The 13,899-nt window shown below is 41.1% G+C and overlaps 1 protein-coding gene across 1 annotated transcript; it reads right to left on the bottom strand. All coding sequences in view use genetic code 11, as the record gives it.

Annotated features, from left to right (window-relative positions):
• Positions 1 to 1,513: 1,513 nt before the first annotated feature.
• On the bottom strand, positions 1,514 to 12,726 carry EGR_04748 (Neuronal acetylcholine receptor subunit beta-3; the record flags this gene model as incomplete). Its single annotated transcript, XM_024493997.1, has 11 exons — positions 1,514 to 1,995; positions 2,499 to 2,754; positions 3,765 to 3,883; positions 3,956 to 4,042; positions 6,665 to 6,875; positions 8,799 to 8,888; positions 9,811 to 9,996; positions 10,444 to 10,579; positions 10,956 to 11,065; positions 11,661 to 11,854; positions 12,636 to 12,726. The coding sequence occupies 11 exons, from the start codon at positions 12,724 to 12,726 to the stop codon at positions 1,514 to 1,516; spliced, it is 1,962 nt and encodes a 653-aa protein (XP_024351562.1).
• Between the last annotated feature and the right edge of the window lie 1,173 nt (positions 12,727 to 13,899).

Below are 13,899 nucleotides of genomic sequence, written 5' to 3' on the forward strand. Positions count from 1 at the left end.
ATGGACGACCTGACGCTGCGCCATGGATGTCCACGGTATTTGGATTGGTAAACAAGATGTATTTTTGATGATTGAGGTCGCTGGTTACATCAGCATTTACTATTACAATGATCTTATAATCATAGAGACTAACTTATCAATCATTAAGTTAATTCGCACTTCTAGTTAGGTACAAATGTCAAATGGCACTCCTATTGCGCGTTCAGCGGTTTGCAGGCATAATCACTTACACCCAAAATCTACATTATGGAACTGAAACAATACTTCCTGGTGCACGAAATGTGGCATTGCTTGTAAAATCTGAGAAAAGTGCTTCTCTCTTTTCGTAAATACTGAATACTAAACCTCTTCTGACGCTCTAGAAACACACGGACTCCAATTCTAAAGCTCAAAAAATCATATAATTCATACAATTTACATCCTGTTTATTACTAGGTTTTCCATGTTTTAGTGTCACAGGAAGTTACTAAAAAGTGGTACACAGCTTTAGAAACAGCTACTGCCTATAATATACCATCTCTTTAAAAAATGCCTTTAATTTAACTTAAATATATTGATACGCACCGGGTGGGATTATCCGCGCTCCCGATCCCTGACGAGAATACGGAGCGTTCGCGAACACCGCTTGTTGAAATGTGCCAGGGGTTATTAAGAACGAATCCGATCAGAAAGACGTATCGGGAGTCATAATAGTTATTAAAAGTGGCAATTGAACTAAAGTTTACGCATCGCTAGTGGTCAAGAAACTTCTCGATGAGTTGATTTTAATATTTAAACTTAAATACCGAGGTCACAACGTCAGTGGTGTAAATAAGCACAAATGTGTCCGTCTTACACCATTTGGCTGCCCAAATATGAGCCGAACCCGTCAATACTGCGATCCGATTTAGCGGCACCAATTAGCTTTATTACATCAGCTACCTATGCCGCAAACACTTCCTTAGATATTCATTTTTAACATCGCTACTTGACAGAGGCAAATAAGTTGCGGTGGTCCACGGGGTCAAATCCATAAAGGGAGAAGTAGAAGACGCTCAGAAAACATGATGACCATCTGGAATTCGATTACCTCGGTAACTCACGTCTATGCGTCCAATAGTTATGTCATTTAGTGCAAAAAAACAGACCAAATTTGGTAAACTTAAATCAAAATGAGTGAGAAGTTGAAACAACTATTGCTTTGAGCATATTAGAAATGGCTCCAAATATGTTCCACTAAAAAATACCTCCCTAATATCGAAAAACCGGTTATAAAAATCGGCTATTCAAGTTTTTTGTCAAATGAATGCGTTTCTGCTGTTTTCAAAATATTGTTAAGAAAGTATCATTTTAGCATAATGGGGAGCGCAAATGAAGGTTAGCATTATTAAAAAACTCATGTTTGATCAAAATTGGTTTATTTGGAGAAAGTGGTTTGGTCGGTTGGGGAAGAAGTGGAAATGTGAATTGAAGTTGGGAGAAGAATCTGTTAGGGAAGTTGCTAGAATCCGCGTTAAGAGAGGGAGAAGAAAAATTAGTTGGAGCCTTCGAGGCGTTTGGAGCGGGGCAGGGAGGTGACCACAGTGATACCGATAGTGGCGATGTAGACAAAGAAGAAGAGACGGTCAAGCACCAGTGCCATGGTGCGCCATTCCATCGCGATGGCGTTCTTGCGCGCGCCCTCCTTCTGTCGAGTAACGAACATTCGAACGTAGTGCTTCAACTCGCGCACGTCGCGCTCTAGACTGGTGCTCGAGCTCAGCATTATTGGTGAGTCCTCGGAGTCCAAGTTTGCCGCTGGCTCCCCTCGCAGTGGCTCTGTCGCCGAGGCTTGCCAATCAAGCGGGCCGGATGTGCCTCCGCTGCGCCGTGAGAGGTCTTCCACTGAATCGCCCAGCCCCATGCAGCCTGGACAGGTTGCATGCGCCCCTGAGACACTGTAAGCGGCCCGATTACCAGCTCCGGACATTTGGTTTTTCCAACCTCCTCCTCCATCTATGCAGTTTGTTGTTGGCCCTTGCATAACAAACCACAACGTATCTGTTAAGTTCTGCTGCAGTGTACTTATTATTGTTTTAGCTAGCTATCATTTCGTTACAACCCTACTGTCCATCCTTTGGGCTCCAATCTTTGCATATCATACCGTAATTATCCGATGCAGTCACCCGAATAGAGGACATATGAAGTAATCATGAGATACGTCGCTATTTTTTGAATCTGGAAGTGCATCAAATTACCTTAGAAGTCATTTTAGTGCATTAAACTAACACAGTAATAGCTAGCCCCTAAGTGCAAAACTGGGAGCACCTTGGGCTATGCCCAAAACAAGGACAGAAGCCATAACTAATGTATTTTAATTCGATATAGTACGCGAATGAGAGTCATCTAGCCGCACTTATGTGAATTTAACCATACCATTCAGAGGGCTAGCCAAAAAATTTACAGCGACCTCCAGGATTGCGTCAAAAGCTACAGTTTGGCAAGGTCTTGGCCTCTGTAAAACCGATTGGGGTACCTACCGAAGGGCGGACACCGTGGCGACTCGTTGTTAGTTGTGGTGTTGGTGTTGATAATGTGGTCGTCATCATCGTCATCGTCCTCGAGGAACTTGTTAGAGGGTAGCTCAGGCACGCGGACCTTGCGGCGTCGAGAGCTGCGTCCGCTCAAGCCACCCGCCCCCGTGCGTGTCACTACGTGACTTAGTGTCTTTTTCTCTTCCGGCAGCGGAATGCTCTGCCGCACCATCATAAGGCGACCCATTCCCTCGATTACTATCTGAAATATACACGCAAGTATCAGAATACAGCGTTCTAGTCTCATCGACTGATGCAGGTACAATACAGTGGCTGGCTGTAGAACCTTTGGTTTTGGTAAAGGGGCCACTTGTGTGCTCGGCCATTGTGCCTTCGCCAGGTGGACTAGCCTCCAGGCCATGTCCTTAGCCCCGAGTCCTACTGTATGTTGAATATACATACATTCCACCCCGATATTACGTCTTCTTTCGTCTTCACGGAAGTCACAGGACGCTACATAGGCATAATGGATCACTGGTGCATGCATTTTACGTTGGTGATACTCCTTTGTAGTGGTTAGAGCCACTCCAATTTTTAAAGTTGAACCAGGCTAAATGAGTCTTTGTGTTTCACCGATTTCATAGTAAAATCGGTCATGGTTGAACGAAAACAGGGATGACTTATTGACCCACATCCGTAATAGTTTGGTACGCATTGCCTACCTTGGTAAAACACAGAATGAGCTAAAAGGGAAATGGGCTTATGAGGAGTAAATGTCATATCTCACATAAATATAACGGAAAAATAAAATTCCGTTTTAGATAATCGGCCATGGAGTACTAACACACTACTTTAGATGAAATATGAAATAGGACCACAGAAATGTGGATAAGCAATCCAGAACATGTGGAGTTATTTTCAACCAAATCATGTGCTTCAAAACATCATCAGCTGAGTAGGTCGTTGCAAATCTAGTAATCTTTTTCAAAATGACAATCTTCGCCCTAGGACACAGCAGGTTTTGTTAACAGTGAGAGTTTAAAGACTAAAGAGATCTTAACAAGTTTAGTACTGCCATAATTCAAACCTGCACATTTTCGCTGGAATAAGCAATTATTCATGTAGATATGAGGATAAAATATCCCGAATTTCATGAGTAAAATAAAGTCATGAAGCCGTCATCAGTTTGTACACAAATGCTGCCGCACGCAAAAGTGCGCTCGTCCAAAATGGCGTGATGGTAGGCTGGCTAAATTATAGGAACTGACTTACGCGATGAAGAATGGCTGGAAGTGGACCATTGCGAGCACCTCGGTAGTGAAAGTGAATGACGAGTGTGGCAAGAAACGTCGATAGTGTAATCATAATCATGTTGAGACAGAAGTAGGCACCTATTACGTCAAAAAAGTTCCACCAAATAAGCAGCCTTGACACCTAGTTGGTTAATGCAGACCGTTATTCACCTATCAGCGGGAATTCCTTGACAGCATTCGGCGTCTGACCGGCCAACACAAGGAGAAGTAGGAAAAATGTGACGAATATGTTCATTCCTAAAATTACATAATAACGAATTTGGCGGAACTTGGACTCATTGAAGGAGGACAGGAGATGGATACGTAAGCAACGATGATACTGAAATCGGACGATTGCATTTTAGGCCATGGGTAAACTGTATGATTTTAACAGCTCGGTGTTCTCTTGACCTAACATACAAGCATGTGATTAAAATGTATTTGCAAAAAAGCGTAAAACCTAAACTGTGCACAGACAGCAATCACTGCGCACAGAGAGAAAAAGCCTTTAGAGTTTTTTTAGAGCATCAAACAAAGAACTCACCGCTCACATAACTCATCCCCTCTCTAAAGGCTGTCTCTGACAGTGTCAGTAGTGGCCATTAGAAATCATTCATTGCCTTCGAATTCTAATTTATGCGCTAATGTCAACCACACTCTAGAAAAATACAACTGCAACCATTAAACAGTATTTGGCCTTTAGTTTGACAAGTGTTTTTCTACTGCAGGTCTCACCAGTCAATTGAGGTCTAATTGCTTCGCTTATGCTTAATTGCTCTCCTTCTATGGTCTATTGCAATAACGCTGGCACTTTTGATGAATTGGAGGCACAACTGCTTCAGCGTTTAATCACTTTTAGTGAATTTAGGCCATGCATGATGAAACGCTTTTCGCGTCATGAAAATCCGAGGAGTAATGGAGAAATGGGTTTGCTGTCATTACTAATTACTACTGTGTATTTAGATCGTCGAGGTTATTGCTAAAGAAGTCCTTTTGCAATGGAGATGATAGGTCTCTATCATACGCTAATGAGGGTTACTTTGGGGCAAAGGCATCATCCGATATGAATTTCACCATAAGTAGGAAGGTACGCCATTTACGTACCATGCCAAATAGTTTAGCTCAAAGAAAATTATTAAACAAAAGAAATTACCATCAATAGCCTTTTAATAGTTCTGAGTCTTGGATAGTTGCTGGTTGCTTGTTCCTTCTTTATTTTTTTCGCATGTAAGAGCTCTATGTATCAGACTTTTGTTTCTGTGAGTCATTGTTATTGGCTCAAAAGCAAAGACTGAAGAGCTAGTCACGGTCTATTTGGCAGCCCAAACAATTTTACAACTTCTGATGAGCTGAGAATTTGGAAAATGGACATATTTTTAAGACAAAAATGGCTTTTTACGTATTAAATCAATCAACGTGATGTTATATGCGCATAACGCAGGTCCATTTCCGTATTTACTAAACGGATGATTACGTGCATGCCTTTTATTCACTCATCTTCACTGGCACCCCAACTCCACTTTGCAACCAATTCCCATCTCTAAAGTTCACACCTTTGTCTCGTTCTAAAGCTAATTTTACTTTATTTCTATACTCTTTTATGGTTTGCAATAAGAAAGGACCACATTTTACCCGATCCTAAGTTTTTTTTTTTTAAATTATCCAATTGCATAAACACGGCTTCGCTTAACCATCGTCTAATTTAAAACTGATTTAACTGAGGGTTTGAGGACTACCTATTCATATCAGCGATTCGGAAAGTCTTGCTGTGAACTATTGTGTTATAAATTTCTAAGAATTTAAAGCTCAAATTTCTCCAAACTACTGATACTACGAATATTCCAGCTCTGTTTTATGCTAAAGAGTTCTAAAAATACTTGCCTAAATTCCTATCCAGCAAATTTTAATATTTAATTTGATATATGGAAGTTCCGAAGATCATGCCGAGCATAAATGTACACTACTTTGACTGCTTAACTCTGTGCTTGATTACATGGGAAGGCCGTACTTCCACTTGACGGCATGGTCTTCGGGCCACGGCAACAGCCTCTTGGGCCGCCTTCTGCACATCCGTGAAGTAGTTTCTCCCATGCTACCCTGACCACGCACGAAGTCCACAGGGAAGACTCGGGGCACTACATATATGCATATATATTCACCTATAGGTTTGAATGTTCGTCAAAATTAAGAATATAAAGAATTTTTTTGAAATATAGACGAAAACTTGCATTTTCTGAGGAAACACTTTTGATAACCTTAGAGTTGTTTATGCACTTGAGGTAAATCTCCTAACAGCTATCAGATTGATTAGCAAATGGCAAACAATTCCGTAAAAGAACTACTGCGATTCGGAAAATCCTCATTGCTTACGCAAAACAAGGCAAGCAGCTTTGGAAGACGGTTAAGTCAGTGGCAGCTTCTAATCAAATTCGCAAGACAACAACAACAATGGCGGTACGTAGAGTTGAATGCTTCACCTTGCTCAGTGGCAGAATTGCGTTCCTCGAATGTGTGAAAGGTTTTTATGCACAAGGTGGTAAAACAAAAGAAAAGTAAGATAAATCGACTAATGCGAGTAAGTCGCATTGTAAGGGGATCGAAAACTCAATAATATTACATTCACGTGCCTGGGAGCAAATGGCATTAGAAAATACCCAACACCAAAATACTAATGAAATATCAACCATCCATTCGTGAAAAATCCCAACAATTCGTCTTATTCTGTCCTGAATTACCGCCTTTCAATGGGAAATAGTTTTATGGATTAATTCGAATTTTATCCAAAGAGTCGCTTAAAAAAGACCGTCATAATGGGCAATTTCCTTAAGATATTTACAGGGTAAAAATTACATGATGGGAAAGCAAAGAGTATTGCCTTACCTAGCATCATTTTGGCCGGAGATTCGGGTGGAAGCCAAAAGACAACGATTGTGAGGGAGGAGAGAAGGATGCAGGGCACAACGAGGATGAAGATGTAGAAGCTGGGATTGCGGTGCAGACGCACGCGGTAGCAGAGGACGGTGTACTGCTTCGTAGTGACTACATCCCCATCTGTCTGGTTCCTCTCCTGATACCTCTTGTATGCCTTTATCTATAAGGTAGTATAACTCTTTCCAATGACCGGAGTTCCGATTCCAGTAGCGGTGAAATCCAAGGTAAAACCTCGGGATTTTCGGGTTGAATAACTTCAAAACGGAAATCCAACTGTTGCATTTCAAATTGCAACCGATTATTTTCCTCCACATGCATGTGTTTTATTGCACATGAATGGCAGACGCGAATCAAAGCTACTATGACGCTTTTAGCCGTAGATTGGGTAGTGTGAGTTTAAATTTAAAATTTCATACCATTAATCCCTCTTTAAATGACTTTATTGCGGAATACCCCTGACATGGGGTGCAAAATTATCCACTAAGGAAAAAGTTTGCAAAATCATTCAAGCCAAAGCTCTCCATTTCTTTAAATCATAAGGTAACGATTCCTCAGGCAGAGGTACAATTACTTTCCTTGTTTCCGGCAGGAGATGCGATTTGAGATCCCAAGGAATAATGAGACGCATTTCGACAAATTCAAGAAATGAATATTAGGGATGGGTTAGGAAGTTGCGCCGGAAAATCTAGCCGTCATCTTTGTGCGATCAAAACTTAAACTCCTGCATCTGCTGTCTCACTATCGCTATCAACTCAGTAAAAACGATGTTTCTGCCTAGCCCAATAGCGCCATATGCATAATTTAGTCGTCAGTAATAATTACCCGCTTTGGCAAGCACAAGTTTAACCGAGTTTAGAGCTAAGTGCTCAGGCGTAGCTGCATTCCTAAGCACAGGATTTAGCGAATGAAGGGGTAAATTTTATTTTTTTAAAATAATTTTCCTAAGTGAATTTGCAAATTCATGGCGTTACCAATAACGGAGTGGTAAACTGATTGGGAGATGAGATATTTCTACTCCTCAGATAGCTCATTTCTAAAGAACATCGTTTGAAAAATTTTCGGCTCATGAAGAATAAACAAATAGCATGCTCATAGTCAGATGGTAGAGTTCCGTCATCGGGCTTAGTGAGCAAAATCGACAATCTCCATTCTAAATTGAGAATACTTAGTTATTTGAAAGGTAGTGCTATTTTGAACATAAATGAAATACTAACTTCCATGAATTGTATTTATCCCAATCAGTGAAACTTGTAGCCGATTGTTTTCTTTTGCTTTGGAGGAGGCTACTCATCTGGAGGCAGGAGGATACAGTGAACATTAGCAAACCTTTTGGGTAAAGCGCTTTAGGATCTTGTTATTCAAAAAAGGAACTCGTGAAGCAGTCCTCTATGAGTAGTTATACTCTAAGATTTGCTACTTAGCTCCCATTTCAATTGTTTATGATTGGGGGGGAGGAGGGAGGAAGTGAGGCTTTCACACCTTTTGATTAACGCGCCATTTCATGAGCACGGCTAGTCTGTTCCCATGCAGACGTGGAGACTGTCTACGAGAAAAAAAGGCCTTAAAAATCCTGAATGAATATTACTCAGGTAAAAACTACCAACTTGACTGCAAACGCTGCATTCACGTGAACAACTCTAGGGATTCATCAGTAGGGATATTCTCGACTTTTTTATGGTAGCAGGTTAAGGGGTAGTTACGTCCCACTTTTTAATGTGGATGTATTAAATAGATTTAAACTACATATCCCTATGTTCGCAGCATTTCAACGCTTCGCTATCTTTCACACTGCCGTCACTTTCCAAACAGGCTATTATAACATCGTGTGGGAATCTGATAAAATCCTACTGAAAGGGAAAGATACAAGCTAACTTCCGATGTGTTAAACAAAAACCAAAAACATATTTCTTCGAGATGAAGCAATCATTTTCACCTACCATGCGAAAAATGTGCCTTGTTTACAACACCCGCCTCACTTGGGAAATATAAACAATTTTTTCAAAATGGCAAGTTGCGCAAAACTGACGCAGTGCTGCATGGGTGAAAAGTGCGTGATGTGAACGCGGAAAAATGATCCACATACTTCGAATTGAGTTTGGGCCTTTACCGACTCCTCTAGCACGAAGTCTAAGGGTAATTGGGTCTGTGAGATCCAATTTTGACTCACCTTCAGCTATTGTGAAAATGCATCACCAATATACTTTTAAACACATGCTCCGCTTTCCTATTGTCGTTTAGACGAATGTCAGCTAGGTCAAAGATGTATGTTGTTTCGGGACACGGATGCGTTGAGGAGCCGGTACAATGACGAGTAGCTAGAAGCAGAGCCATAAAGGGTGCAACTAGGGCATATGCATACGGTACATTGTTATATATTTTGAAGAAAAAAAACCGAAAAAAACTCACAGCGATGAGCCGAGAGTGGATGTGTTGAGAGCAGTAGCTACATATAAAGTTGCGTGTGAATTAACTGGAATACTGATAGCTACTTTACCAACCATCTGAGTCTGTTTACAGTGAATCGGTGGGGTTAAAATGATGGACAATAGGCTTCATTTGAATTAAACAAACTATAGTCCGAATGGAAACAATCTCTTCGACGTCCATTTCTTCGTACCATCACTGCGTAAAGCTAAATCGTAACGGCAAATTGAACTTTCATTTGTGACAAAAGTTGGTCATTTTAGAAAACCGATTTATGCATAGAAATTGGAAGGGCAAACGGGAAAAAAAATAAACATGAAGTGATTCCTTCGAAGTTAACTCTCCTTGACTACCATATCATGTAAGTGAACCACCACCATACATCGTACTGTTGCGGGTGATAAGTAGTAAACTCGATCCAGTGCTACCCTTCTCTAAAATGCGAATTAACATTGAAATGAAAATAGTTCAAAAGGTCTTTTAAAACGGCCATTAAGTGCCAATAGGACCTATAAGAAAACGTAATAAGAACCCTGATAAGAGAAGCGTCGTTGTACACTTTAAAATGATAGCACAATGTGACCTAATAGCGTCTTTCCCGCCAGTCAAACAGAATCCGTAAGTCCTCCAAGTATGGGCAGGGTAAAAGCGGCCACCACTTTGAGACTGACCTGTTTGGTGCGGTTGGTGTGCACAATGTCTTTCTCCTCCTCGCCGTCGGTCCTCCACTCGTTACTGGGCACGTAGTCCACAAAGTCCACGTAGGCCATCGGGATGGGTGACGACGAACTGACCCACCAGTCCAACTCCAACTGCGTCCGATCATATGTCCACGAACCAAACTCTAATGTGCATATCTTAGCGAAAAGATCACGAGTGGGTGCAAAACCACGGAGGTCGGCACATGGTGCTATAATGCCTATAAATGTTTCATTTTAGATCCCTTGCATAATCTCGTGTAAACTCTGCTGTCTGATTTTAGGCGTCTCAGGTCCAATCTCTGCATTAACACACCATAGATTCCCCTAATTATGAGCGTCCGGATGAATGGCCGACTTAATAGCCAAGTCGACTTTGACTTCAACACGGTAAATAGACATTACATCCCCTTAAATGGACATTTGGCCAATGCTCTTCTGCGAAGGCGTGCATTTCACCAATGAACGGTTCGAATTCGGTGTTAATTTATGTGCGCCATCAACTACAAGGACTAACGAACTAAATAACAAACGAGTGATATTGCATACAATTATCAATGCATTTTCTGCATCAATTTGACTATTGGCTACCCTTCTCCAAATTACCTGAGTGTCGAAAGGAAAGTAGGTGATTTCAACCTGGCAGGTGCTTTTAAAGAGAGCTTGTGGAACCCAGAGAATGCTGCCGTCGCTGTGAACGACGACTCGGGCAATTCGGTGCTCCTGAATACGTTCGTCGGCACTGGAATTTTGAAATGAGAAAGCCATTCAAAGACTAATTTAAAGTGACTCTCATAAATTCTTTTCTTGGTACATTGACAGGGATACTACCTTTTAAATTGTGCAAACATTGGTGCATATTTTTAAGCGGGAGAACTGGCTGTTAGAAACACCTTACAACTGTGAGATAGGCCTGCCTCATTAGCCTGCGTTTTTTAAGGAAAACTCAAAGCATAGAAAGGTGAATTTTGACGCCTGAATGGCCATAGCACCATCGCATAGGCCACATTCAACAGCTAAAATGACTTCTTTCCAGCGAAGACACTTAAAGTTCAGCTTAAGCGGAGCAACAACTCGGACGCCAGCGTACGTCTTTACGATGAAAGTCTACAACTCACAAGTTAAAGAGCTGAATGTCCGGAGTCCAGACTTGCGAAGGAAAGATTCGAACTTCCGTGACATTTCCATGTTCAGCCGGGTTCCACTGAAGAAGTGAATCGTTCCATTTCTAATGTAGCAAAAGACCACAGTCAGCGATCAGTCATGCGATTTTGGAAAGCAGTGTTACATTTACCTTCCTGTATTCCAGTGACGTGACACACTGCTACATCCAAGTGTAGAACAATTTGAAGAAATAACTAAAGCTGCCACCATCTATGCTTTATCGTGGGCTGATTATTTTACCAAATCAGTAACAAATAAAACACACGCATTATAGATGCTGTTACAAATTGGTAGGCTGCCATTTATATCGCTTCATATAAAAACCCGCACCCATGTTACCCAGTTTTCATAATTTAGCGATGGATCAGGATTATTTTTTAGCTGGTGGAAGAATCAAATATGTTAAATGATAGAACTTATGAAGGGCAAATGAGTGGTATGAAGCACTATCAGGCATGCACAGTAAGTCATATATCCATCGCATTTACCAATGTTACTGGTAACAAATAAGCGAACTGAAAAAGTCACAAGCTGATTCGCATTTTGCAAAATCTTATCACCCGGTACGCAGAGTGCCAGGTGAGATGACAAGTTCACATACCATTTACTAGGTTCCTCGTCATCTGACCGGATGGACTAAAGGATCACACGAAACTTACATACATAGACCAGCAGTTTGTATGCAGAATTTGCTTGTTTTCATCCAAATCGAGGATTTGAATGAGCTGCAGCCCATACCTGACCTTGAGGACTGTCTTGCTGTCACTCACAGGCCGTCCAATCACTCCGTAACGGCGATACCGCTCAATTAACATACGAATGAGAGCCTTCTCGACCGACTTGGTCTTGTTTACTGTTAATTGAATGAGCAGAAACTGGCGAAAAGAATGTGCCAAATTCTAAGAGCGCAGGTAGGTGCTTTAGTAGACACATCAGCGCCAATGAGAGGTAGATCAAATGCAGCTGAAGACGCCTACTAGTTATTTACACAGGGACCCAATGAAAATATCTGCGACGTTAACATTTCCGAGAAAGGGGTAATAAAATTGCTTGATTACGTTCCAAAACTGACCCTACTTCAGTGATAAGAGTTGAAAAAAATTATACTTTATCAACTTTATCCCGAAAACACATAGGTGACATCTTGAAACTGACAAGTAGCAATGATGAGGCTAAATTCCTTTTACTGCATATTGATAAGCACCTAATAAAAGGCTGCCGATTCAGTTTTCCTGCAAAAATCAACGACTTATCAAAAGGCTAATTGGTTCTGCCACTAGCAAATATTGCTGCTTGCTTTTTAAGCACCTTTAAGCACAGTTTTAGCTATTTAAACATGGCGTCATTAGGGAGCTTCTTTTAAGCAAATAACTCGAGCAAACAGAACTATCCCATGGGAAAACATGTTTATGACTCAAAGCCCCGCTGCTCGCTTGAGGAATCATACTTGAAGCTAATCCGAGTTGGCGCGCTAATTTTTTTCCTCTTTCAATTCGAATCAAAATAATTTCCGGCAAATGCACGCCCTGTTCAGGCTGATTATGCGATAAATTTCTTGCTAGAGAAGTTCCAAAGTAATATTAGCACGTTAAGTACAATTACGGAAACGATTGCGTCACAAAGGAAATGCTTACTTTTGGGGTGACCCTTGGGTGCTGGACCGAGGAGTCCATGCCCAGCGAGGAGAATCACCAGGAGACACAGTAGAACCGGATGATGTCTCATAACAAACACAGGCAACTAGCATCGATACAAGTGGACGAAAGGAGTGCTGTGAAATGGGTATGATGGGGTGTGAAAAGCCACTTTCACAGATGGTGATGTGATTGGCCGGATGGTCAGTGATTTCATTGGCTCCGGTGCACCATTGATTGCCATTGCTTCGCGCAGCTGAATAGCAAACAAATTTTTAGTTCAATTTCCGAATAATAGCATTTTCGGTGAATGGACGGTGGATTCAATTCAGGCACTCAACTATAAGAGCTCAGAATTACAGTATCTGCTGTTAAACAGACCGGGAAGTATGAGTGGTAAGTACGCTAGCTCAGCTCGCTATCTACTCAAGGAACAATTACATAACATCCAATACAGGAAAAGTAGCAAAAATCTTCAATGCACTGATCCCAATGATCGTAATTTCGGGGGTGAAGACGTTCATACTTGCCGAATCCGCCTTACGATCTTAGCTGCCATTCTAATTTACATGATAACAATCTGTGCCATATTTTCTACAGACTAGATCTTGCTAAGAAATCCTATGTAGAATTTGTTTAACTTTAGGATGGCTTACAATGACGCAAATAGCATTTGCATAAAGTTAGCTGGAAATGTTAAAGTATTTAGTTTCCATTGCGTGTGAAATGCGTTGGGATCCCATTGATATAATTATTTATTATTCAAAGGTAAAGAGCCAGACATGCATCTTTTCACAGATGGAAATTCTAGTCCCCAAAGGCGTTAAATCAGATAATGATAGGGATTTTTGGTTGATTATAAACCCTGATTAGTATTATTAATACCACTCTAATATGAATTCCGGTCGAATATCGCATTTTTACAAAAAAACGAACAGTTGATAGGCTTTATTTGGAGGATTCTCAAGAAAATTTCGAAGATGGCTAAAAATTCGTGTATTTAACAACTGCAGTGGTCTGCAAAATGATCTAGACGTGCATTTTCATTTAAAAATGTATCAGCTAATACGGCTGATGCCCTTGGCATCGAATGAAGTGTCAGGTGTGTCAATTGTTATGCAGTTAGGAGTTGCGACAAGAGAAAAGCATTTTCACCACTAACGGATAACACACTACTATTAACGAGATAGTAGATAATCCAAAGGCATTTAGGAATGGACACTATGTGCGCATCAGACGGATGTGTACCCCACGTGAAAAAATC

This window comes from Echinococcus granulosus (genome assembly GCF_000524195.1).
Source record: "Echinococcus granulosus chromosome Unknown EG_S00031, whole genome shotgun sequence".
NCBI lineage: Eukaryota > Metazoa > Platyhelminthes > Cestoda > Cyclophyllidea > Taeniidae > Echinococcus > Echinococcus granulosus.